The sequence below is a fragment of the Microtus pennsylvanicus genome, chromosome 9 (assembly GCF_037038515.1).
Source record: "Microtus pennsylvanicus isolate mMicPen1 chromosome 9, mMicPen1.hap1, whole genome shotgun sequence".
In the NCBI taxonomy this organism is placed as follows: Eukaryota; Metazoa; Chordata; class Mammalia; order Rodentia; family Cricetidae; genus Microtus; species Microtus pennsylvanicus.
Window position 1 is genome coordinate 87,047,998 of NC_134587.1, and position 22,812 is coordinate 87,070,809.

A 22,812-nucleotide genomic window follows, 5' to 3' on the forward strand; every position below is an offset into this window, starting at 1 on the left:
GTACCCCCCCATTCTTCTTTCCAGCTAGTGTGTAGCTAACATTTTTCTATAGTAGGCCAGGGGAGAGTCCTCTGTGAAGGGCGCTCTTCCGAGCTGTCATTTTGATATAAATACAAAAACAAAAGAACCAAAACCAGTAATAAAAGCATGCGTCAGTGGGGTCACCGCTGAATCAGCACCCCAAGATCTGCCTCCTTCTGCATCCGCGTCAAACACAAAAACAATTCTGGATAGTCCCAGATTTGAAAAGAAAAATATATAAACGCACACACATTGGGTTGGCTTTTATTGGAATGCCGAGATGCAATCTATAGTCATCAAGTTATGGAAAATTCAGGTCACATATAAAGTTAAGAAGGCAAATGAAAAGAACAATACAAATCAGACAAAAATTTACATCTCAAAATATCATGAAAGCATTTTGACTGGCTTTGCCTAAAATACTTTGAATATCAATTTCTTTTGTTTTTGTAAGCTAATTCTTGTCATTATACAGTCCCCCAACCTCCCCCCCACCAACTCTTAGAAAAAGATCTCTTGTTTACATATTCCCCAAGGTCACTATTTCTTGTAAAAGCACGTTCAGACCACAAGCCTTTTTAGAAAGAAATAGGCTCATTATACGTACTAACAAGACACTAATTGGGTTGATTTGACTTCTTCTAAAAGAAGCACCAGGAGACTCTCCAAATCTGTCATTTATTGGTGCCCCTGTAAAGACCAGTCCACGTGGAGAAGATGTTAAGAGTGTAATTTCACTTCCGTCGTGTGGGACACGCTTTTCATGGTCAATACATCACAGACATTTCTGAGAATTTAGACTCGGAGCCTATTTCACCCAAAAGTACTTACAGCATGCTAAACGCAGCCCTGCCGAAGTCCCATTCAGCAGAACTGTGAACACCTAAGTTAACAGTTAAAAAATAAAATGTCAAACAGAGCCATGTTTACGTGGTTTGAAATCTCATAGTCTTCTAAATTTGGGCTTCCTAGTACTTGCCAAAGGATTTCCAGGATAAAAAATATTAATGCTAATCTGTGCTTTCATTCTAATAAAATATCAGCATTCATTAGAAGATTAATTACTTCGGTATGCCCTACCACATACACAGCGACAGGAATAGCACTGAAATCATAAATTCAGTAGCTATTTCGAAACTTCCCCCAGCCAATCTGCTTGATAAACACGCCTACTGTGCAGTTTAGAGTATGTGATACACACAGAGCAGATAGAAAATTATTTTCAATACATCACTTGAACCTTTATATTTACGACATGTTCACTTGCTATATTTATCACCATTATACATAGAGGAAAACAGTGCGTACTATAGCTCAATGAACTGAGAAATATTTTCTAAAAATATTTTTTTTTTTGTGGCTGAATTTAGTGCTCCCGAAAGATTCGTCAGAGCGGCTGGGTTGGCACGAGAGGTGCAGATGGTGTCTATGGTGGAACCCCAAGCTTGCAGTCAGGGGCACTGCTATCAGTTTCCTTCCACTCCACCCACTACCCAGGCTCCCCTTGGCCAGCACAGGCTGTACTCAAACAAGCCCCTACGAGGGTTGGGCCATGTGGGCTTACAGGACTTTGCCTTCCTGCTCTGGTCCCAGTTGCTGACCAACTCTATGACTCACAGAGAGTGACCTTGACAGGTCGGCTCCCTGGCTCACTATTGCTCGGTTTCTGCAGTCTCTCCTAGATATTAAGATACATGTTCATGGTTACCATGACATCACATCCTTCCCTCCTTCCCCACAAAGGTTCCCGAGCATCAGATTGTGGTCTCTTTCCTCCATCATGAAGCGGAGCATCGAGGGACAACGCTACAGTATTCGAAGCTCTGGTCGAGTAAGTCAGCTTGACTTTTAGGGTCCCGAGAGGGTCAGAGAACCCCTTCTCCCCCTTGTGTTGTTTTCGGTTCATTCCCCCCTTTCCCCTGTCACATTCTACAAGCCTCGGATATCTACTGTGCCTCTTGATTGATAACGGCTGAGGACACTGGCTTGCTGGGAAGGAGAAGGAAGAGAAAGGAGTTCTCTGATTAGCCACCCATTCAGGAGTGCACGGTCCTATCCGTCTACATGATAGAAAGTTGCACATTTTTTTTCCAACCTAATACAAAAATATTAACACTTCTGGACATTATAGGCATAAGTTGTTATATCTCTACAATATAATAAGTTATACTGTACAGTTATAACAGATAACAAAAGGTGCAATCCTTTTTAAAAAAATCACACAGTTCACATGTTTTTATCATTTTATTTTTAAGTATAAACTTTTTAAACACTTTACATAAATTAACTCCTCTGAGACTAATATTTGATGTACAGTAAATTGTAATTCATATAAAAATCCATAAACAACTTGTCTCACATAATTTACAAAAAAATCAGGGTTTCCTTTGCTTATCAGTGACAAGGATTCTATTTTGTCAGTTTTTCCCTCCCAGGGCAAGCCATGTTAGTAAAATCCATTATTAAATCCCCGCCGAAGCAGACGTCCCTTGTGCCAATGTCCTTTTACAAAGTAGCACGGGAAAGTAGTTGGGTTCTATAAACAGTAACTTTGCCCCACACTTTAAAACGACAGATCTATGTATAACACATCCTAAGTAGAGATTACTTCCTGTAAGCAAAGGTCGACAATTCGGTAATATCTGGAAACATTGGACGCATTTTTTTCCTTTTTTAAAACCTTTGTTAAATACAGTGCCTCGAAAGTACAGAGGGTCACAGCAAAACGTTGTCTCGTTAATGCTTTTTTTTCCCTTCTCATATTTCCAGTCCAAATGAGTGCAGCGATATGCGTATGTAAACATATTCTTTAAAGCCGATCACCTTTAAGGTCATTCAGAAAAGTTGTCTTTGTTTCTGGTTTGTGTCCGCGTGTGTGTCTGCGATGTGGGTCTGCAGAGCAGTGTCGTTCTGGAAGGCTCTTTTGGAGAGTCCGGTTCGGATTGTGCTACAGGAGACTCTGCGCAGGGGTGGCCCGGGGGTTACCTCTTGCCGATCTCGCTTTGTCGCAGAAACTGAATGTTGTTGGCGCTGTCGGCCAGCTCGGGGTACTGCTCCACCGACAGTACGTAGTACCCGTCGTAGCCCTGCACCTTGCCCGCGCTCAGCAGCTGCCGCTTCTCGCCCTCCGTCCAGAGGCGCGCGCCCTCCTCGCCGTCGCGCACGCGCTGCTGCTCGCGCGCCCAGGCCCGGGCGAGAGCGCGCTGGCGAGCCTGCTCCAGGATGCGCGCCTTCTCCTCGTCCAGCGTCATGCCGTAGCGCACGTGCAGCGCCAGGGCGCCGAACTGCATCTCCACGTCGGCGAACCTGCGAGTCCTGCCGTTCACCACCGTGGTGGACTGCGACACGGTCACGTTGATGCCATTCTCCAGCGCCTTGCGGCCACTCGTCAGCCGCAGCGTGCCCAGGTCGCTCTCTGGCGTGGTGGTCTTGATGAAGTAGTGCGTGTCCTTGCCCTCGATGGTGAAGTGCAGGTTCTCCAGGTAGAAGGCGTTATTGAGCACCGCTGCCACCTTGATGCAGTCCTCGTTGGCGATGTTGAGCACGTTGGTCTGCACGCGCCCTTGGCTCACTGCCAGCATGACGCCCTTGCCGATGAGCGACTTGACCGTGGCGAACCACAGCCACGACTGTTCGCCGCCTGCCTTGCGTCTGCTCACCTGCACCTCGGCCATCTTCCCCAGGGACAGGAAGGCCTTGGCTTGCCTTGCCACTTGCTGCTGAACTCCAAAAATGGGCTGGAGGGCAAAACACAAGAGGAAGGAGGTTAAAAGAACATCGGTGTGCGCAGGTCCTGGTTGATGGAAGCCACTCTTGTTGACCAAAAATAAAGCAGCCCTCCTCCCTCCAAAACACACTGAAAGCGCTGCACTGGGGAGGAGGAGGAAGGAGGATCAGGAGATCAAGGCCATACTTAGCTACATAGTAAGTTCAGGGTTATCTTGAACTAGGCGAGATCCTATCCCCCAAAACCAAATCTCAAACAAGCACACACACAAAACCAAGCCAGCAATCAAACAAAACAGGTTTGAGTGAGGTGCAGAACCTTTACCAAAAATCCCTTGGTTCTACAGGGATTATAAGGCCTACCCAAGCCAGAATGGAATGGCATCTTCTTCCCTCATGGTAGTGATTCTACTAGTTTTTAAAATGTTCAAAACTGAGTTTATTGGCTGGCGAATGGCTCATTGGGTAAAGGTCCCAACGGCCAAGCCTGACCGAACTGTCCTCTGTCCTCTATACATGCGCAGTTGAGTGAGGTGTGCACGCACACAAAATAAAAACGCAGTAAAAGATACAAAGGCCGTCTCTTCCCATACTTTGGACTGTTTTTTTAGTTTCCGAGGCTGGCAAACTATTTGTGTTATTATCTTTTATCCTGCAATCCCTAGATGCTTTTCCCCCCCTCAAACCACCATACATGGGAAAGCCGTAGCTTTCTCGGTGGGTGGGGGCTCCGGAGAAAGCCACAGATGAAAGAAAAGGCTAAAGGTCACCAGGCTCTCCTACACTTTAAATGCCCATGCTGTAAGTCTTCAGTGCCTCCTGTCTTGCTGAACAGTTTGTAGCTGAGAGTCACCAGTGTGACTGCGGAGTGGAAATGCCCTAGGATGAGCAGACTAGGGGCCATCCAGGCGTGAGAACTTAAATTTTAGAAAACAAGTATTTCAGGCAGATGGAAAGACAATGGACTATCTCCACAGGCAAACTTCTTGCAATTGGGTATCCTAACCCAGCCACTTATACAAGCAGATATTTGTCCGGCCAAACGGAAACAGCGGCTTCATTTGCAGCCCCTGCACTAGGGAGGCTGCCCGGTGGCTTTACCCGTGATTCCCTAAGCTGTCCTTAGGAGGCACTTTTCTTGACAGAGAACTTGAGCCACACTGAAAGGCTGCCTGGGAGAAAAGATGGCAGGTCCATTTGTACCGGCAGACTAAAGTGCGTTCAGACATGTTATGTCATACAGATAGGACATGCATGTACAAATGCATTAGGAGACCTCAGATCGTCTTCATGGCACTTAGTCAGGGCAGATATGTTTGCCAGGAGGAATGCTAAGGTGGGGACTGGAGAGAAGGCTCAGGGGTTAAGAGCACATTGCTCTTCCAGAGGACCCAGGTTTGGTTCCCAGCACTGACATCTGGCAGCTCACAAGTGCCTGTGGTTCCAGTTCCAGCAGATCCTATGCCCTCATCTGCATTTGAAGGTCAAGGGCGCCTGCACTCACACATGCAAATCTCTGTACACACAGTTTAAAAAACAAATCTGAAAATAGGAAAAAAAGGAAGCAATGTTAAAATGGCCCCTAGACCCTAGATACTCGATGGATTTTGGTTATTATGTTAGATGCCACCTGAAACACAGTTTTTTTATGCTAAGAATGATTTATCAGAAAAATGTATCTGTGAGTACTGTGTGTGCCATGTGTGTATTTGTGTGTTTTAGTCATGACTGCCTCTTTGTCTTCATGGAAGTGGTAGGGAGTTGCTCAAGGTGGGGACTAACCTTTCTAGGAACTCCGTTCTTCTTTTATCACTAAGCGGTAACCCAATTTCTCGATCTCTAGTTATTTTGATGCGCATTCTTTTCTGAGCCCTGAATGGCGGGAATTTAAAGAGGCACTTCCTGACCCAGCAGCTCTGACTTGACAATTGTCCCTTCTGTTTCTTAGCTTTACTTCTCACCCCAGGACCAGGCCTCCTGATCTGCTAGCTTCAGGAAACGTCTATGAACATCCGGTCACAGACAGAGCCCTGCTAGAGGACATGTTTCATTTTACTTTTCTGCAAACGCGGTTCTGGTACTGTTGTTGGGTTGCTAATTGGAAATCTGAATCCCCACTCTCCTGTTTATTGAGTCTGGCCTTCAGCTCCCAGGTGCCAGCAATGCTTTTTCCTGGGCTTCTCTGCAGAAGCCTTCTACGAGAAACACAAGCTTCTGCGTTTTACTACCTTTTGATGGTGTAGTTCAATGTTTTTATTAGCATCGCCAGAAACAGATTTGGCCTGTTCCACGGGCCCCTAGCACGCTGAACAGAAATACGACTGTCAGTTTTCCTTCCTCAAAAGCGTGAAAAGAAAGAAAACGGAAAGACGGAACAGAAAAGCTGCTTTGGGCACAGTCCTCGCGGGGGCAGCTCTATGAAATGTGGGTAAACAAGACACAAGCACTCCATTCATGGCCTTCCCTCCGTTCTTTGGTCTCTTACCGGCACGTCGTCCCATTGTTGACTCTTCACAAGTTCGTAGGAGGGTTCTGTTAAATCAAACTTGGGAACGGGGAATCCGGGAATGGCGTTGTGCAGATGGAAGCCGAAAGTCACCAGCCAGCTGTTAACATCTGGAAGGAGACCATGCAGAGTCAGAGGTGGTAAGAGTTTATGGGGCGCTTCCACGAATTTACATCCTTATCTTAAAAAAATGAAAACCAGAACCCAATTTCACAAATATTCATCTGGAAAGGAGACCACGTTTGCCTTCCTCCTACCATCGTAAATCCGCTGTCTATTTTTAGACACGCAGACAGTAACCTCAACAGCAGAGCTGTGGCGAACGCTGCAGAAAATGGAGAGTAATAGATACTCACTTAGACGGGGTAGATAAACTGTCAGAAGCGCAAAATTGCATCCTGTGCCCGTAATAGTGATAAAAGCGGCAAGAGGAAGAAAGCAGAGCAGCGTGAGAATTCGAGACACAGATGCAGAAAACAAATGAAGTTCGTGCTTAGGAAAGGCCCGTCTTAAGTGGAAGTTGTGTGACTGGCCCTCAAAGTGCCGTTGTGAAAAGACCCTGGGACTTCCATGAGCCGCTGTCTACTAATGAAAACTTCCTAGATTGAGGAGAGTAAAATAAGTTGATTCTTAATCAAAGATGAACACCGAGAGCTGGCTAACCTGGCCAAGGGCGCCGATGTTCTGATTTCCCTTAGCTCTGACTTCAAAGCCTCGCTGTGCACAGGTGGAGACTAACTCTTTGGGGGAGAGAACATGGGAATCTTTAACAGTGGTATTTTCAAATATTGTCACGTGACGCTGAAAGCCATTAAGCAAAGAATAAGGCTTTTCTTCTCTTCTGGAGGTTATGATTTACGGAGCCACTCAGCGGGCTTGCCGCTTTATGAGTACAGTTGGGTGTAGATTATTTTATATATTAAGCACATTGCTGGAAAATTTGAAATTGCATTTCACCTAATATATTTTATGCCGTTCCGTTGCTCCTTTGATGTTTTTCAGAAAGTGCTGCCATGGCATTCCCTGCAGTCCGTGTTGCTAGGAGAAGATGAATTCGGGAGCTGTGGGCTCTCCACTCTTTCAGTCAGCACCTCACATAACCAGTGGTAAACTGCTTGTCAGGATGATGGAGAGCTGCCCGCTTCCCATTTCCTTCTCTAGGGCACAAACTCTCACCTCATTGCCAGGCTGGCAGGTCCTTTGTCCAGGTGTCACATGGCTGCAGTATCAACGCTGTTCTCTCTGTTAAATGGGGTGGCAGAATGTGTGTTCTCGTGGGGTGGGGGAGAGGTCTCCACAGGGCTCACAGGGGACGGAAGGTGCTACCTTCCCGGGAGAGTGTATACACGGTTACAGGGAGGCCTTAAGTTTGGGGGAAAATTCTGTCATCCACATACTGACAGATTTAGGGCAGCTTCTTGTTTTCTGAACAGTGTGTACTCACAGGAAACCTGGGGATAAGCATTGCCTATCAAGATAATGGGATCTGGATGTGCGCTGACTGAGAACACTCCAGGGTGTTGCTGAGACAGTTGCTGGTGAAGCTGAAGGAACGGGCTTACAGCTGGGCTCGTGGAAGGGCCACGGGAAAAACTCCGTGTCACTTGGAAAGGTAGAAAGCGGATGTGAAGTGAACAGGGGTAGCATTTTTCCACACCGGTCCTAAGAAACGGAAGAACTCCTTGGTGTGCCTCAAATACTCAGCTGGAACAGAGGTGGGCTGATGGGGTGGCCAACAGAAGCCAAAACACAGCAGAAAAAAGTTCAAGCAAACAACTAGAGAAAACAGGAATAAACCTTCAAGAAGCATGCATTGAAATACGGCAGAATAAACCAGGGATGGGAGGCTGGAAGCAGGGGAATCTAAAATTCTTGGAGAAGAGAATGGAAGACCATGGCAGTCCAGTATGGGGACCACAGCGGGACTTGTAAGCTCCTGCCTGTGTTCTTACACATGCCCCTGTGGTGGCGGAAGTGCATTTCGATTCCTTAAGTTTCCATTACCACAACAGTCATACGGATCCCACCTTGGAAAGACCCCCATCCTATAGCCTGGTCATCACTCCACATTAGCGATGACGTTAGTGTGGATGTTAGCGATGTCGTCATGGAAGAGGACCAAGTGACTGACGTGAGAAGCTGCTCCATTACTGTCCTTAGGCGATGGTGCTGAGGGTGGCAGGCATCTCTCAGGGGTGAGGCAAGGCGTGTTTCATGTGGGTACTCCCATCATAAATGTACATAGGTATGGGTATGGGAAACCCAGCAGGAGATGTTTCTGAGGTAGTCACGATTTGCTGCAGAATTCTGCGCACTCTGACATCCGCTGCCATAGGCAGCCATTGCCGTCCCATTTCATTGTTGTCACGTGTGCCCTTACTAAATACTTGGTTCCTGGAGTACTTCTGCTGGGAAGTGGTGGGGCCTTGGAGAGGGGAAGGATGTGGGAGGTCTTCACGTCCTTGTGGTATGCCCTTGAAGGGGATTAAGGCATTCTGACCCCCTCCCGCCCTTTCCTGGCTGACAATGTGATTGGCTTGCTCCTCCACATACTCGACCTACTTGCTGCAGGTCTGAAGCGCTGGGGCTGATGGGACTCCCAAGCCCTGAGTCCTAATCAACCTTCCCTCGTCGTAGGTGATGATCTTGGGAATTTTGTCATGATGACAGAAAGCAAACCATTACAGCAACCGGGACTTGGCTGGGGAGCGGGGGAGAGACTAGACTATAAAGCCATACCACTGTAGCGATTGGTATTTCAATTTCGGGACTCTGAATTTAGCATGTTTTCTGCTCTCTGTATCTCTTCCCTTCCTTAGATGATTGAATTCTGTGTCATTTCAGAAACCATGGCCTTGAGCATAGTCAGGCAGAGTGGGAAGTAACTGTATTTCATTTTCCCTTTGTGGTTTCTCTATGGATCCTTAGAGAAATGAATATATCCGAAAGGTCAATTCTAGTTACTTTGTGTATTAATCTAATGGTAATAGTAATTTAGCACTTGGCAAGGAAAAAAAAACCTTACCTGTGATGTAGTCTTTCACATCATGGATTTTGCTTGCAGGGTTGTTATTCCGAAACATATAGAGGTTAAAAGGAGCCGGGTCCTTTCCGATTCTTTTCCAGATTTCAATGTCTGGCGTTGTCCATCGTCCTGCCAAAATGTCATAATCTCTTTCTCCAAAGTGGATTAATTTGGTGAGTGGGTCATACAAGCCTCCATGGAATCCAATTACCAGCTGGAAGTCAATATTGGAGTCAAAGTAGATTTCGCCATAGGCAGTGTACTGAATCTGCTTCAGCATCAGCCCGTTGCTGCTGAACACAGCCAGCGGGGTCCCCGTGTTATCCGAGGCGATGTAGAACTCGTCACCACTGCTGATCTCCATGGCGAAAAGATGTCCTTGGAGGTCGTAGTAGAGGGAGGTGATTTCTGAGCTGGAGTGGTTGTAGACGTGAGTGATTCTCGTCGGGTACGTCAGGTCGGCATAGAAAAACTGAAGGTGTTGTCCCAGACTGGTTTTGCTAGAAACACGCCGTCCCAGGCCGTCATACCGATAGATCACTGTCCAGCCGCTGCCTTTGCTGTAAACTCGAGTCAGAAGCCCCTTGGAGCTGTACTCAAATATCTCCGTGCCTCTCTGACGCAAGAAACCGTCTTCATCCAGCCGGTACTGCACATCCCCCAGGCGGGTGATTCGGTCCCGCAGGTCGTAGCGCAGGGGCGTGAGGCGTGCGCTGCTGCTGGGGTTCAGCAGGTGGAGGTTCCCATTCAGGTCATAGTTATAACGCCACATAATCTTCTCGTTCAAGTAAACCGTTTGGAGTTGTCCGTCAACATCGTACTCGTAAGCGTATTTGGTAGTGTTGGCGAAGGGTCCTATTTTGATCTCTCTCTTGGTTACCCGGCCCATATTATCGTATTGAATTGTAATCCAGTACATGAGTGACCTGAATATCTCGTATTGAATCTCCTTGATGCGGCCATGAGCATCAAAGTGCTTCGTATAAGTCATTACGGCCGTGGAAATGATCTGGTTGATGTCATAGTATATAACTCCGAATTTCCCAAACTGCTCAACTTTGCCAGAAATGTCATCAAACTGGTACAGATCAATGGGCAGTGGAGTTTCGTTGATGACACCCTGCATGCTGGTCACTCGAAAGCTGTTGTCATAGCTATAGTCAAATCTTGCATTTACCATTCCGTCTTCACTAAAGCGGAAAATCTGTCTGTCAATCAGGGGGCCAATTTGCCTGTATCTAATGGTGCAAATAAAACCATCACTCTGAAGGTTTACTGTTTTCAGGACTCCTGCCGTTTCATCATAGGTAAAACTGACTCTGGTGCTATCGTACAAAATTTCCGATAGCCTGGTCTGCCTTCTATACTTGAATAAGACCCTCCGGCTTGTTCCCAGGAAAGCTGTTTGCAAGAGCAGCCCTTCCTCATTGTAGTCCGTGATGACAGAGGCATTGCTTTCTGGGGGGTTGTATATATTGCGGTAGTAGCCGATGGACCGGATGGTCTGCATGGTGTGGCGAGCCACACTGGGCATGGTGATGGCGGAGAGGCGGTCCCACATATCGTATTCAAAGATGTACTGCCGCTGGCTATGGAGCAGAAGAACCATGGACTGTGAAGAGAACACAGGCTGTTATCCAGGGCTGGTGAATTGGGGTGGGGGCTGGCGGGGTGTGTGGGGGGACACAAAAGCAGATTTAGTGACCACAAACACACAGGGACATTCTGCCTGAAAAACAATCGTTTTCATTTTAATTGAGTTATCCTTGACCTTACATAGTGTTAATGATTCCTGCCTAATTTGCTTGGATGCTTAATTGTGAAGGGTTCTGCAATTAGTGGCTTAAGATTCATAATGTGCTACTTGCCATGATTGAGCCATTCTTTTTCCATGCATTCCCAGCCAACCAGCAGATTGTCGATGGGTTTGGAGAAGTCATAATGCAGGCACCGACTAAGCTGGTTTAAAGACAATATTTCAAGGGGAAAATAGCAGAGGGGAAACGCAATCCTATCTATAATTGGCAATTATTTAGTAAGGTGTCCTTCCCCCTCATTTGGCTGAAGAGCCACTCAAATCAGGTTTAAATTTCCTGTGTATCTGGGGGGAGGAACAAAGCCAAAATATTATTTATGAAGAAGAGACACAGAATTAGCCCTAAATGGATAATGTGTACATAAAGCATCAGTGTCAACAAACAGGGCTAAATCAGCTGCACAGTGAACCAGCGTTGTAAACACCCTTCACAGAAATATGGATTTGGACATGGTGTCTCAATCTTGGATCTGTATAGACAAGCCTAACATTTTGATAATTCCTTTTGCAGATATGAAATAATGAATTTCACTTCAGGAGCTACAATCACGGTTTCTGGGCCCTGTAAGTGTTGGTATTAAATTATGAAAAAACTAATCATACAAATAAAAATGATCTCTACTACCCACACCCAGGTCCCTACAGAAAGATGTTTGGCATCAACTTATTGAGCCACCCTGAGCTTGCCTGAGTAAGGAAGGCCCAACTGTAATGCAGGCCTGAGGCAGGTCTTTCTGAGATGCAGCTTCCTATAACCCCCCCATTAGAAAAGGTGGAATGATAGCCAAACTGGGAGGACGGTGAGGTCAGAGCCCCTGGGACTTATTCTTTTGAGTCTCGCATGGACATGCAATCTAATCTCTTGTCAAAACCCATTCTTTTCCTTTCTGACTGAATTAAAAAAACAGTTCTTACAACTCAGATTCCGGAAGAGTCTCTTCTGTGGCCATGAGCAGCAACAATTTTTACTTGTTATGACTGGGATATGAAATGTCCCCTCCAAAGACCCTATGTTGTTGGTTTGACTACCAGTCTGTGGTCCTATTGGGAGGTAGTGACACTTTCAAATGGCAAGGCCTCATGGAAGGAAGTTAGATTATTGGGAACATGCCTTTGAAGGGGACATTGGAACCCCACTTCTCCCTTACTTCCTGGCCCCATCAGATGAGCAACTTTGACACAGGCCCCCTGCTGTGTCACTTCACCACAGACCCTGTCACAGTACAGCCAAGTGATGAGGGACCGAGTCATCTGAGAGCTAAAATTGTTCTCCCAAACAGGTTATGTCTCTGGCGTTTTGTCGCAGTAACAGAAAGCTGGCTAACACATGGCTTGTGTTCTTCCTGGGAAGGCTTGAACAACAATGTGAGGTAGTTCTGCAGGCCCCTATAGTCCTATTTGATAGCAATTAGTCAACTGTTACTAGTCTTACTATAAATAGGTTTGGATTTGGTGTACTTATCCTAGGTAGGAATCAGATACAGTCTCGGGGAAATTTTAGGAACTTAGGAGATAATAAGAAGGAAGGTCCCGTTGGGTTTTCTGATCCTCACACAGACATGAAAATGACTTTCAGAGTGGCCTTTGTCGCTGTGTGAAAGTAGTTCTAACCAACAAGGCTCCCTTTGCTTTCCTTTAAACATTTTTAAGTCAAATTATGACATGCATTATTTTGCGGGGGCGGGGTATTCCTACTGCTATTCCTGCCATGCACTTAGTCTAAATGTTCCTGTCTCTGCCCCTCCCACCTGCAGAACTCCGCTTGGGGCTGGTTGGACTAGACATTGAAATACATGTCAGGTGCAGGATATGTTCCTAGGCAGGCATGTGTACAGGGAGCTTATCTGTGGTCTCTTAACAACTTGCTGAGTGGCTAGAGTGGCAGAAGGGAGTTTGTCCGGCCAGGAGGATCCTTGCTGGAAGCATTGAGAGGTGGCATGGTGCTATAAGGTGGTAGCAACCTACCTTGATTTCTGAATCTGGTGTGGGGAGGCTGTGAAGTAGATAGGCTCATGTACAAAGGGTTAGGTTTAGACCAAGGGGTTCGGTGGAGCGCCTCTAGTGGATAACGCCTTTGCTGAGGCGAATGCATGAACTCAGCAGTGACCTGCGTGGCTCATGACTGTTCTGGAGGACAGACCTTTCCTTGTTTAACTTTCAGTGTCCACAGGGTTGGAGGCAGTGAACGCCAAGAGCTGAGGCTGTAACTCAGGTGCTGTGTAATCGGGAATACAGCGTTGGGAGATTTGAGGCATATAAGCACTCAAAAGCTAATCATTTTCTGTGGCTAACCTTTAAGAAGCGAGTTACAGCCCCCCCCCCCCCCCCCCCGCTTCTTCCCCATTCCGCTCCTCTTGACCCCAGCCCAAACCTCAGGCTACACTGCCTAAGGCTTAGTGCCCTACACATGTGTAAACCTCCAAGTTCTGAATCCCCATCTGTGGCATTGTGCACAGCTCTGAGGAATGGGAAACGGCCCAAGTCATGATGCTTATCTCTCCCATGCAAATGAGAGAGAGACATCACCCGGTATCTGACAGTACGGCTTTCTAGGAAAATAGCCTCTTTTGGTTAATAATGCATAAATAGGCCCTGCATGCTTTTTATGGTTCTGTTGAAGCTCTGCCAGGGACAACACACAAACTGACAGCTCTAACTGTACTAATGCGAGCGCTCTCTTAAATGAAAGAGCCCGAGCAGAAATTATTTACAAATGACGTGCAAGCCCTGGGTCTAATTTGTGAATGTTGTCAGTGCAGGAGCTTGGCAGGTGCGCGGTGTTAGCGTGTTTGTTTACAGCGTAAATCACTTAAAAGGGTCTCAGATAGTAGAACTTAACTAAGGCGAAACTACTTTGCTAATACAGAAATTCATCACCTTGCACCTCCGTGACTGCCACGGGGATGCTTAGAATAACAAACGGGACTCAGTCATGTGTTGCTGTGTTCGTGTTTTTCCTTCTCGTCCTGCTCAGTGTGATTGTTGGAGAATGCGAGTCATCCCGTCCCCATGGGAACGCTAGAACACGGGCATACCTTTTCTAAGTATGTGTAACTCCATGTTTTACCATCAGCAAAGACCCGGGATACAATCCTCCCCTGTCCATCATAATCCACTTTTTCACTCGTAGTTCCGCGCTGGATGCTGGCGATCTGACCCGTGGAGGAGTAGGTGACATTGACGGCCATCAGCTTGCTACTAGGCAGCCAGAGCGTTGGGTGCCCAGAGGTATCATAAGCGATCCTCAGAAGAAATTTCCGGTGGTCGTCGTAGATCTTTTCTGTCTTGGTGGTCCGATCGAAGTCAACGGAGAGGAGGTTTCGCCCGTTGACCTGTTACCAAGTGAGACAGAGAACATCATCCCAGGGCTGGCCCCTTTTCACCCATCGGAGTTCTCGGTATTGTGTAAACACTGTTTATGGTGACCGATTCACTTTGCTAGTAGATTAATCTAGCAAATTCTGAGATACAAGGACAAGGTAATAGATGAACTGTTCTTTCACAAGGTTTTATTAAGCAGAAAAACAGCCTGGCATTTGTTCAAAACCGTTTCAATTAAATTTTGTAAATGAGAAGCAACGGATGAGAGAGAGAGAGAAAGAGACAGAGACAGCAGAGAAACTCGGAGAGAGACAGATAGGGAGAGACAGAGCGTGCAAAATGTGCTTGCTTTAAAGATTTTTCCAATGATAAACAACACCCTATGGAAATCACTCTAAGCTCCTCCTCTAAAAGGACAAAGAAAAAATAATTGCTTAGTGAATTAATCATGGCTACATTAAATAAAACAGTGGTAAATGCGACTCTAACCCTTTGAAGTGCAGTTAAGTAGAAGTTGGAGCCCACATTACTGTAAATTATTAATGAGTTGAACTAGCAGGAGGTTACAAATACGATCATTGCTTTGGGCCCAGTCTTAAAAAGTCACAATTTTTTAGAGTGTTGTTTTCTTTTTCTAACATCTGGGGAACCGGTCCAGACTTTCGAGTTCTTTCCTACCACATATCCGCGGGCTGGACATGGACTTAATTTATAAACCTAGCAATCGGTCTCTGTGTGGCTACATGCCATGTCCGGGATCTCTGATGAGATCTGGCTGTGACTGTCTATAATGCAGGGAAGGCACACTCGAGCCAGCTCTCGCTACTATACTGCAAGTGTGCAGCTAAGTAGGCGATAGTGTTTGCAGACTGAACTCTGAAGGGCAGAGCCCACGCCTTTACAGGGGTCTTGGTCTTTATTGTGGGCTCAGTAGTCTGTACATACCAAAGCTCTCAATAGATGTTTAGATTGTTAAAAATTAAACGGAGCAACCTTGACAGTGTGTGGCCAACACTTTAACTAGAACTTTCAGAATTAACAAATGAACAGTATTAGCTCAAGGTGATTGCTTTGGTGGCTTGGATGTGGTCTGTTTTGCCAAAACCTAGGTGAAGTTTGGTTGCCAGTGTACGGGAAGGTGATGTGGAGCCTTTAAGAGGGACTCGGGTTTCTCCAAAGAGAACGAAAGAGTTCTCATGGGAATCGATTTGTTCTCTCAGATCAGGTTCTTAGAGGCATGCTCTTTGTCCCCTCGTAATTGTGACCATTTGTTCTGCTACTTCCTGCCTTGAGGCTTTTAACAGAACCCAAGGAGGTGCTGGTGTTCTGCTTCTGGACTTCTAGGATGACTGGCTTAAACAAACCTCTTTCCACCATAAGCTACACAGCGTCAGACCTTCCGTTATAGCAACCGGAAGCAAAATAAGATGCAAGCAACATTTCTATATAAATACAACATAACTAACGCACACTCACACACATGATGTTCACACCTCTAACACCTGTGTTTACATGGTATCTTAGCTTTTTATTACTGTGACTTAAATGCCGGAAGAATACCTCGATGAAGGTAGGACTGATTTTGGTTCACAGTTTAAGTTTGCTCGGTCAATCAAGAATCAGGGGGAATGTAGTGGAGGGAGTCAGGAAACAGAGAAAGGAAGAGGGATAGCATTAGGCTGGCTTTTTGTCCTCCCCTCTCTTTATCCAGCCAATGGGGACAGAGGGTAGGTTTTCCCTCTTTAGTGAATTATCTCTGGAAACACTCAGGGATGGGCTTCAGCCAGTTAAGAGGTTCTGACTGCAGTTAGGATGACTGTGAGAATTTGTCACCAGAAGCTCACCCCCTGTCACCCTGACACCCAAACACACATGTATGCACAGGTAGGTATGTATATGATATGCATGTACGTTTGTGTAAAACCTGTGATAAAATTCATTTTTGCATTCTATCACTGATATTGCATTCTATGCAAAAATATTTCTTAGGTCTAAACCTTTCTAATTGGCCATTCAAGGGGAGAGGTGTGAAGTCCACGGAGAGGTGCTGCATTAAGTCTTAAATGAGTTTGGTGGCGGGGGGGGGGGGGGACTTCAAAGAGGTGATCTGCAAATACCGAGAAAGGGTTGAGCTCAGCATGGAGATGAGAGATGGAGTGACCCAGCCTTTTCAGACAGGGCTCATATGGAGGAAGAAAACTACTACATTATATCACAGCAGAAATTTGTCTGTTTCAAAGTCTATATGATGTGTGTGTGTGTGTGTGTGTGTGAGAGAGAGAGAGAGAGAGAGAGAGAGAGAGAGAGAGAGAGAACATGTGCGCACACACAAAGTTCTAAAGCCTGACCTCCAAGAGTTACAAGGCCTAGGAGCAGCCTGCCATTGGGCTTTGAACTGCCCTGCATCTGTTTCGTGTAAACACAGACGTTGGACTGGATCCCCAAGGCTTTGCCATTTGGTTATTTTACTGGGTCGTGAGCCAGCCAGCTCGAGGCTTCCTGGCTCCTTCCCTTTCCTGATGAAGAGATGTGTCTGCACCAGGTGTTCCCTGCCTAGGTGAATTCTGCGGCGGTTTGCGGGATGCTTTGGAAGGAAGTTACAGCTACTATACAAACATCTTTTCTCAGGTCTGTAGAAAGATTTGATACTACATCAGCTCGATAAATGGCAGGGTCAAGGGTTTCAGCCTCTGTAGGCGTTGTTTTGAATGCAAGAAGCTTTGGTAGGTTAACCACACTTTAGTGTTATGGCCCCATATGTGTGAGTTATAGGCACCACAAAATATATTCCGTGGGTTATTATTATTATTATTATTTTTAAAAAGACAAAGTTGGGAGAGGATGGAGGGTGGATTCAGGAGGAGAAGCTTGGGTAGGCAGCCGGGGGGAGTTCAGGATGAATTTGATCAAAATATATTCTACACACGTGTGACATTCTCAGTCAATAAAAACATAGTATTAAATAGGAGAAAAATAGAAAAGGTTTTTTGTACAATTTAAATGATTTAGGGCTTTTGGGTTTCTCAGATTTTGTTTTAGTAGTATGCCCCACCCCCTTACCCCCAAGTTCAGGTTTGCCCTCTTTCTAAAAAACCCTTAGGTTGTGCCAACCTATGAATAACCATGAAAGCCTGTGTAGTTTCCACAATACTGCCCGCATTATTGCCCCATCTGTTCGTGTTTGAGTTTGCATCCATTTCAATTTGTACATCAATTCTTTACTGCCGTCGCTAACCCTGCTTTATGTCCAGTGTTCCTCTGGCTCCAGCACCCGCGTTCTGGGCCGCGTATCTGGTGTGATCAGTGAATAACAAGGACTGGTCTGGAAGCTGTCTTTGCTCACCTGCAATCCGCTACTGCCTTCTGACGGGCTTTCCCGGTCTGTGTCTGACTGGCTTCTTTGGTTTGTGAGGATGGTTACACGACACCAATTCTCCCTCCCCCAGATACAAATCAAGCATGTCATCAGTGTCAACACGTGTGGGTCTCTATGCCAAACATGCCACCATCTAAGAACATCCGAAAGCACTAGGAGACCCGACGGGGGATGGATGCTTTAATTTTTCTTTTTATCTAGACAATTACTGTATGTAATATCTTTCTTGTATCCTCAAGCTGAAATAATGAGTTTCAAGGAAGGGGATATTTTTATGCACATTTCCATACAAATCAGGGTGTGTACATTTGTGTGTGTGTGTGTGTGTGTGTGTGTGTGTGTGTATCTGTGTGTTATAGCTGTGTCAAACTCCGAGGTTTGAGCAAGTTTTCTGCTTTGGCTTCACAGGTTGCTGGGGTTGCAGGTATGTGCCACTTTGCCTGGCAAGATGTTAAACATTCTTAGTGTTTCCAGATATTAGTAAGTGCTATTTAAAATACAAAAGTTCAAAAAAAAATACAAAAGTTCACAAGACACGACCAGACCTCCTGTTCTCTCTGTCCCTTTCAAGCACGCCTTCTTTGGGCATTGTAAATGAATTGCAGTGGCCGAGAGCTGTGTCCACTCTAAACAGGGCATCTTTTCTTTTAAGATTTATTTATTTTATGCCTGAGTGCTTTATCTGCATGTATGCCTTTAAGCCAGAGCAGAGCACCAGACCCCAGTAGAGATGGTTGTGAGCCACCCTGTGGTTGCTGGGAATTGAACTCAGGACCTCTGGAAGTGTAGCCGGCGCTATTAACCACTGAGTCATCTCTCCAGGCCCCTAAATCTTTTTCTGATATTGTTCTTATGCAGCACATTGTTTTAGTAAGGATTTTATATTTTAAGTTATAAAAGCATCAGTTTAAGGTATTGGTGAGATGATTCAATTAGTATAGGGCTTTCTGCATAAGCATGGAGCCCTGGGTTTGGATTCCTAGCACCCATATTAAAAACAACAACAACAACAACAACAACAAAATCTGGGACCATGGTATGTTCCTGTAAATCCTGCATTGGCGGGACAGAGACAGGAGGGCCACTGGGCCTGCTGGCCAGCCAGTCTAATATACAATTAGCTGTTGGTCATTGCAACACGACCTCTCTCAACAAAGCAAGGTAGATGGATCCCAAGGAACAGCGCCTAAGGTTCACTTCTGGCCTCCACACGAACGTGCACATACATGCACCTGCACACACACAAAGACAAGAACAAGGCTAACATGAATACCTAATCTCAAGATCCAACCTTTATCTTCACCATTGGTCCAATCACCATTCCACCTCTCTCAGCCTGGAAGTGAATCCCAGAATTGGGTACAGTGAAGGGGCCACCGCGACTTCCTTTGTGGCACAAGCAAGCATGGAAAAATCTCCATTTTCATAGCGACATCGAGCATGACTGCAGCTAGTTACAGCGTCCTTTGACACTGAGAGGGGAATGGTTACAGTCTTCCTTCTGGAGCGCTTGAGAATTAAACTCACAATGACCTTAAACAGTTTGCCAGCGCAATCGGGCTCTGTGCACTCTTCTGAAGTGTTACAGAGCTTGTTACCCAGCACGCTCGACAACATGAAGCCTTCTCCGTGGCCCTCAACTGCCACAGATGGCTCCGTGTCTCCGTAGCCGCTCATCATGAGAGCGAACTAAATGTGTGATCCCATTCAGGACAGAACACTGCATGAAAATACCACACAAATGTGATGGGCCGAGTGTGAGAGATTTAAATATGCTATCGTATTTATGTATGCCTTCAAACACGCTTCGGACTTCAAAATCCCGAGTGTTTCTCTTTACAACTGACTCACTAAAATTATCTTTTTAACATAAATTCTGGGCAGGTGTAAAAAAATGAATTTTGTTCCTGAAGCCCAGCATGAATAAAACTCAGGACTATTTATCAACTTTGTTTCTGGACAGTCTTACTATGTACGTAGCCCAGGTTAGCCTCAAACTCATGATTCTCTATCCTTAACTTCCTAAGTGTTGGGATTACTGGTCGGTGTCACTTAAGGCTAACTACCTTTTAAAAATCTCTCTGTGTGTGTGAATACAGGCATGTTTATGCCAAGCATGTCTGTGGAGGCTGGAGGATAACCTCGGGGATTGGTCTTCATCTTCAGCTTGGCCTGAGAGAGGGTCTTGGGACTCAAGGTTAGCCAGCCCATGTACACACATGGGGATTCTCCTGTCTTGGCTTTACGTCTCGCTGACAACACAGATACACACAAATTCCCCTGGCTTCACATAAACTCTGCGAATCTGACCTCAGGTCCTCACTCTTGCCTACAACCTTTACCTGCTGAGCCAACCCCGGGCCCAAGCTCCACTTCTCTTTATCTGACAAACACAAGCGCCTACTATGTATGCATCTACTTGTGCGTGTGTTGCTGTGCGTGTCTGTGTATGTCTGTGCACACGTGGGTGGAGTCCAAAGGACAGCCCTGGGTGTTGCTTCTCAGAAGAATCTCTCCTTGGCCTGGAGCTTGCCAATTAGGCTATGTTGGATGGCTCGAAAATCTGAGGGATGCACCTGTCTCTGCTTCCCTGGTGCTGGAATTACAAGTGTGCCACCCTGCCTGGCTTTTAGGGACTGATCTCAGGTCCTCACGCTCGCAAGGCAAGTGTTTCATCTATGTTCATTTTTAAGTTTGGCTACTAGACAGCGGGCCACCGGATGATCTTTATTCTGCCATGCTTGCCTGCGTCGCTGCCAGGTTCCATGCGTCTATTTCCCATTGTCACTGTCCCCAGCACTGTCTCATAGAAAATGCATTTGCTGGATCCCAACAGAATTTTCCCTTTTCTACTTCCTGCCTTCTCTTTAACTTTTTTTTTTTTTTTTTTTTTTTGGTTTTTCGAGACAGGGTTTCTCTGTAGCTTTGGTGCCTGTCCCGGAACTAGCTCTTGTAGACCAGGCTGGCCTCGAACTCCCAGAGATCCGCCTGCCTCTGCCTCCCGAGTGCTGGGATTAAAGCCGTGCGTCACCACCGCCCGGCTTCTCTTTAACTTTTAAGTCTAATTTTGCCACACTTCCTATAATAACTGGCTATCCATCTATCAGTCGTCCATCTGTAAGATCTATTAAGTGCAGTGTTAGGCTGGTTTGTAGCAAGGGGACATGAGAGAGGCCAGACGCCATTCACACGGCCTCTTTCCTTGGATGATCTACATGCAACGCCACACAGCCAATCCATATTGCGAGCCTGTCTTCCTGCATTCCTTCATTCACTGAATAAATATTTGAGCGTCCACCATGTGTCAGGCACAAAGATAAAATTTAAGTCAAAAACTTGAGAATGAAAAGAACCTTCTATTAGGAAATAGCGAAAAGGACAGAGGAGACCCAGGGTCTCAGGAGGATGCAAACGGCCCTCCAGACTGATTGAGGTCACATGTGGCTATGGGCTTCCTGCCCCCACTTCTTTTTCCCATCCTGGTGGGTCCCAGGTTTTGTCACTGTGGATGAGCTATCGGTCTCAGAAGCCCGCTCCAGTCCCAGTTAGCTCCCTCTTTCTCCTTTGTACTTGTGGAACAGGATGTGAGCCCTCAGCTACTTCTCTGGCACTGTGTTTGCCTTCCACCATGTTCCCCGCCATGATGGGCATGGGCTCGAACCCTCTGGAACCCTGAACTCCAAATTAAATGCTTTCTTTTGTAAGGTATCGTGGTCGTGGTAACCAGAAACAAGACAGCTAGCTACACTGAACATTCTTCCGTGTTTTTATTGGGGTGGGTATGTTAAGTTTGCAGAACTGTCCGCCTGTTTCGCTAGCCCATGTACTGCGGCACTGTGCACAACAGATAAGTCATGTGTAACACTAAAGAGATGGATGAAAACAATGTACAACACGCACAAGGAGATTCTGGTTTCCAGCCATGAAGAAGGAAATTACGTTGTCTACGGGACAAAGGATTCATGCAGAGATAATTATATTATGTGAGTCTAGTCAGTTTCAAAAAGAAATATGTTGTATATTTTCTTTCACTTAGGATCCCTGGATTTTATCTAGATTTATGTATGTATCGATTCCACCAGACTAGAAGTGTAGCTGTCTAGAGGGACCAAGGGGATTAACAGGGTAGGAGGGAGTGAGGAATGGAAATGGGGTGGGGCAGGACAGGGATATTATATATCAAAGCCCATTATATACTTGCACTAAAACAACCTATATTGTCCAGTGTAATAAATAACTTAAAAACAGGAGAGCCTGAGGCTAGAAGATGTGCTCTCTCTCTCTTTTTTTTTTTTGAATTCTAGGTGTTATATTTTCTTTGGTGTTCAGGGCTGGGAAAGCCCAAATTGAAGGGAAGTTTGTGTGTCTTTTGATGAAGGCCTCTGTGAGAGGCTTCATGTGATTGTGACTCTTGTGCATGTGTGTGTACCTATGATGCATGTGTGTGCACCTATGATGTGTGTGCCTGTGACTCATGTGCATGCGTGTGTACCTATGATTAGTGTGTGTGCATATGTGTGTGCACCTATGATGTGTGTGTGCACATGTGTGTGCACCTATGATGCGTGTGTGCCTGTGACTCACGTATGTGTGTAACTATGACTGTGTGTGTACCTATGATGTATGTGTGTGCACCTATGATGTGTGTGCCTGTGACTCATGTGCATGTGTGTACCTATGATTAGTGTGTGTGCACATGTGTGTGCACCTATGATGCGTGTGTGCCTGTGACTCACCTGTATTTGTACCTATGACTTATGTATTGTGTGTGTGTGTACCTATGACATGTGTGTGTCCCTGCCTGTGACTCACATGTACATATCATATGTACTCCAGGAACCAATGAGTAAGAAAGGCAAAGCCTGCCAGCTCATTTGCAGTGGCTGAGTGAAGAAAGGTCTGGGCAGAGACAGGAAGTGGCAGCCACTCCTTCCTAGCTTTAGCGGAGGGGCAGGCTGAAACTTGAGTGCACTTGGAGACAGACCACGGTCCCAGGAGAATCGGCTAAAAGAAATGTGGAG

At 46.0% G+C, this 22,812-nt stretch overlaps 1 protein-coding gene across 10 annotated transcripts in view; it reads right to left on the reverse strand.

Annotated features, from left to right (window-relative positions):
- Window positions 1–269: 269 nt before the first annotated feature.
- The window catches only part of Tenm3 (teneurin transmembrane protein 3), a 458,688-nt gene continuing 436,145 nt past the window's right edge, over window positions 270–22,812 (reverse strand). For all 10 annotated transcript variants that reach the window (XM_075986763.1, XM_075986764.1, XM_075986762.1 and 7 more), the window contains 4 exons: window positions 14,130–14,426; window positions 9,279–10,890; window positions 6,233–6,363; window positions 270–3,758 (listed from right to left, as the gene is read on the reverse strand). In XM_075986763.1, the coding sequence (XP_075842878.1) occupies window positions 3,003–3,758; window positions 6,233–6,363; window positions 9,279–10,890; window positions 14,130–14,426 (2,796 nt within the window). In that variant the 3' untranslated portion in view covers window positions 270–3,002. The remainder of the gene's footprint in view (window positions 3,759–6,232; window positions 6,364–9,278; window positions 10,891–14,129; window positions 14,427–22,812) is intronic.